Here is a 3,693-nt window from a genome sequence, read left to right as displayed (position 1 = left end):
GGGCTGTTCGGCGACCCCCACCTGAGGACCTTTAAGGACAGCTTCCAGACGTGTAAGGTGGAGGGGGCGTGGCCGCTCATCGACAACGACTACCTGTCGGTGCAGGTCACCAACGTTCCCGTGGCAACGGGCTCCAGCGCCACGGCGACCAACAAGGTGAGCCGACGAGGGGGGGAAAGGAGAGGAGACGTGGTGATTGGATCGTTGAAGGGGGGCAGGGAGGGAGGAAAGAGAGAAGTGAGGTGTTTGAGGAGCTGAGACAGGGCAGGTCTTTAGAGGGGTGCACGGTGTTCCCCATTAGTGCTTTGTAGCTGGGTCCACCATTGTTGCCTTTATGCTCCTCTTTTACATCAGTATAAATCACTGCCCCACAGTCTCTCTCTATCTTTCTTTTATGTTCTCTCTCTCTCTCTCTCTCTCTCTCTCTCTCTCTCTCTCTCTCTCTCTCTCTCTCTCTCTCTCTCTCACTGTCACTCTCTCTGTCTCTCTCTCTCTCTCTCTCTCTCTCTCTCTCTCTCTCTCTCTCTCTCTCTCTCTCTCTCTCTCACTGTCACTCTCTCTGTCTCTCTCTCTCTCTCTCTCTCTCTCTCTCTCTCTCTCTCTCTCTCTCTCTCTCTCTCTCTCTCTCTCTCCCCCTCTCTCCCTCCTAGGTGTGAGGCAGGCGGCCCGTCTTGTGACTGGGTCATGTGACCAGGTCAGTTTGTGTTGGGGCTTCATTTTTATAATGGCCGCTTAGAGCCTGACCTCTAAGAGCATGAGGAGGGTGAAAGGGGCCACTGTTCAGGTGTGTGTGTTCTTTTGTGTGTTTGTTCATGTGCGCGTTTGTGTTTTTGCTGCACACATTTCCTCTGTGTCTTAACATCATCAGTTTGAATAACTGAACTATAGAAGTCCCTATTCTTGTTCACTCATGACTTTATATAGACGCACACACAGAAAAACACACAGACACACACACACACTCACTCAGACACACACCGACACCTACACATGCACGCACACACACTCACTCAGTAACACACACACTCACACAGACAGATAGACACACACACACACACACACACACACACACACACACACACACACACGCAAACACTCAGATAGACAGAGAAACACACCAACCCACACAAAAACACATACTCACAAAGACACACACACACAATCCACACACACTCACACAGACACACACACACACACACCCATACACTCTTAAATCTATAGGCAACACATTTCTCAGACATTACAGGAACAAAGTGCGTCAAAGAAGCTTTTGTATGTTCACCATCTTTACTTCACAGCACTCTGTGTGCTGGAGTAATGGCTTTAATTATTAACATGCAGCCTAGCGTTAACACGCACACACACACCCACCCACACACACACACACACACACACACACACACACACACACACACACACACACACACACACACACATATAGGCAAGGGAGGGGGGGCAATAAGTGTTTGACCTTGTGTCAGAGGTGTGGCAGGTTATGAGTCACGATTATTAGACACACACACACACACACACACACACACACACACACACACACACACACACACACACACACACACACACCACACACACACACACACACACACACACACACACACACACACACACACACACACACTCGCCCTCCTTAAGGTTGAATGGGTGTCCGGGGCTCATTCCTCAGAGCTGTCATGTGAACAAAGCGGCCATTCACCGGAACTATGATGCCGGCTAATTCTGCTGCACACACCGCGCCCTGCTCACAGCAGGTCTCACCTCCACCGGGTGTGCGTGCGTGCGTGTGTGCGTGTGTGCGTGTGTGCGTATGCGTGCAAGTGTCAGAATATTTGTGTAGCTGTGTCAAATTACAACTTGTTAAAAAGTAATTTGGTGATTTTCTTAAGGAGAGTCAACAGGCCGGTGTGACGAACTGTGTGTGTGTAAGGCCTCTATGCTGGGGTGGGGAGGGGAGATAGCCTTTGGGTTAGCCGCCAGGCTAGCATGTAGCGGTCACTCTGTGTGTAAGGCCTCTATGCTGAGCTGGGGAGGGGAGATAGCCTTTGGGTTAGCCGCCAGGCTAGCATGTAGCGGTCGCTCTGTGTGTAAGGCCTCTATGCTGGGCTGGGGAGGGGAGATAGCCTTTGGGTTAGCCGCCAGGCTAGCATGTAGCGGTCACTCTGTGTGTAAGGCCTCTATGCTGGGCTGGGGAGGGGAGATAGACTTTGGGTTAGCCACCAGGCTAGCTTGTAGCGGTCGCTCTGTGTGTAAGGCCTCTATGCTGGGGTGGGGAGGGGAGATAGCCTTTGGGTTAGCCACCAGGCTAGCATGTAGCGGTCGCTCTGTGTGTGAGGTCTCTATGCTGGGGTGTTGAGGAGCGATAGCCTTTGGGTTAGCCACCAGGCTAGCATGTCGCTAGGCTCCCTAAGGTTCCTGCAGGCATTCAGGGGCCCTTAACGGGGAGCGTTTCACGGTGTATGATGGCTGTGATATCATCAGCTCACCTCCTGTTTTCCTCTCCCTCCTCAGATCACGGTGATCTTCAAGCCCTACCAGGGCTGCACGGAGCAGAAGGTGTACCAGGCGGTGACGGACGAGCTCCCCGCCGCCTTCATGGACGGCTCGCTGAGCAGCGGCGAGCCGGGCGCCGCCGCCGCCGACCCCGGCGCCGACCCCGACGCCGCCAAGCTGCGGGCGCTGTGGATCTCGGAGCGCAGCCCCGGGCGCCACGTGGAGCTGCACGCCGGCTACATCGGCGTGACGGTCATCGTGCGCCAGCTGGGCCGCTACCTCACCATGGCGGTGCGCATCCCCGAGGAGATGGCGGCGGCGTACGACGCGTCCCAGGACCTGCAGCTCTGCCTGAACGGCTGCCCCACCGCCGAGCGCATCGACCGCGGCGGCCACCTGGCCCTGCCCCCCCCCTCGGGCCCCGCCCGGCCCCGCCACCAGACGGCGCGGCGGGGGGGCGGGGCCCGCGCGCTGGACGCCCGCGAGGCCCGGGAGCGCTGTGGCGAGGAGCTGGAGGAGCGGGACATCTACTACCACTCGTGCGTGTTCGACCTCCTCACCACCGGGGACACCAACTTCACGGCGGCGGCCTTCAGCGCCCAGAAGGACATGGAGAGCCTGCACCCGCACCGCGACCGCTGGAGGATCTACCCCCGCGGCCATGCCCCCCCCGCCGCCCCGCAGCCAATCGCACGGCTCGCCCTGCTCCTGCTGTGCTGGGCGCTCTGCAGCGTGGCGCTCGTATAGACGCTGACCCGAGTGTGTGTGCGTGTGTGTGTGTGTGTGTGTGTGTGTGTGGTGTGTGTGTGCGTGTGTGTGTGTGTGTGTGTGTGTGCGTGTGTGTGTGTGTGTGTGTGTGTGTGTGTGTGTGTGTGTGCGTGTGTGTGTGTGTGCATGTGTGCGTGTGTGTGTGCGCGCGCGTGTTTGTATGCACCTGGGTGCGTTGTCACACAGGTGAGCAACCCCCTGGCCTCCCCCGGGTCCTCAGAGGAGAAGCCCTCGGCCCTGGGGAGAGGGCGCGGCAGAACTCTGACACCCAGCGGGTGACCCCCACCCCACCGACCCCAGGGGGACCCCAGGGGGACCCCCTCCTCCTGCAGACCCCCACCCTATACAATCAGCCCCCCCACCCCAGAAGATGTGACAGAGACTTTAAGGCTCTCGCTTCATCGAGGGCACAAACAAAGC

At 57.5% G+C, this 3,693-nt stretch overlaps 1 protein-coding gene across 1 annotated transcript in view; it reads left to right on the top strand.

The window, feature by feature from the left end:
• The window catches only part of rgmb (repulsive guidance molecule BMP co-receptor b), a 4,172-nt gene extending 910 nt beyond the window's left edge, over positions 1-3,262 (top strand). The window contains exons 2-3 of the mRNA XM_056602858.1: positions 1-156; positions 2,524-3,262. Of these exons, the coding sequence (XP_056458833.1) occupies positions 1-156; positions 2,524-3,252 (885 nt within the window). The 3' untranslated portion in view covers positions 3,253-3,262. The remainder of the gene's footprint in view (positions 157-2,523) is intronic.
• Positions 3,263-3,693: the final 431 nt, after the last annotated feature.

This window comes from Gadus chalcogrammus, chromosome 11, assembly GCF_026213295.1.
Source record: "Gadus chalcogrammus isolate NIFS_2021 chromosome 11, NIFS_Gcha_1.0, whole genome shotgun sequence".
Lineage (NCBI taxonomy): Eukaryota > Metazoa > Chordata > Actinopteri > Gadiformes > Gadidae > Gadus > Gadus chalcogrammus.
The sequence above is the reverse complement of the archived record's forward strand: the minus strand, read 5'-3'. Positions and strand labels throughout refer to the sequence as shown.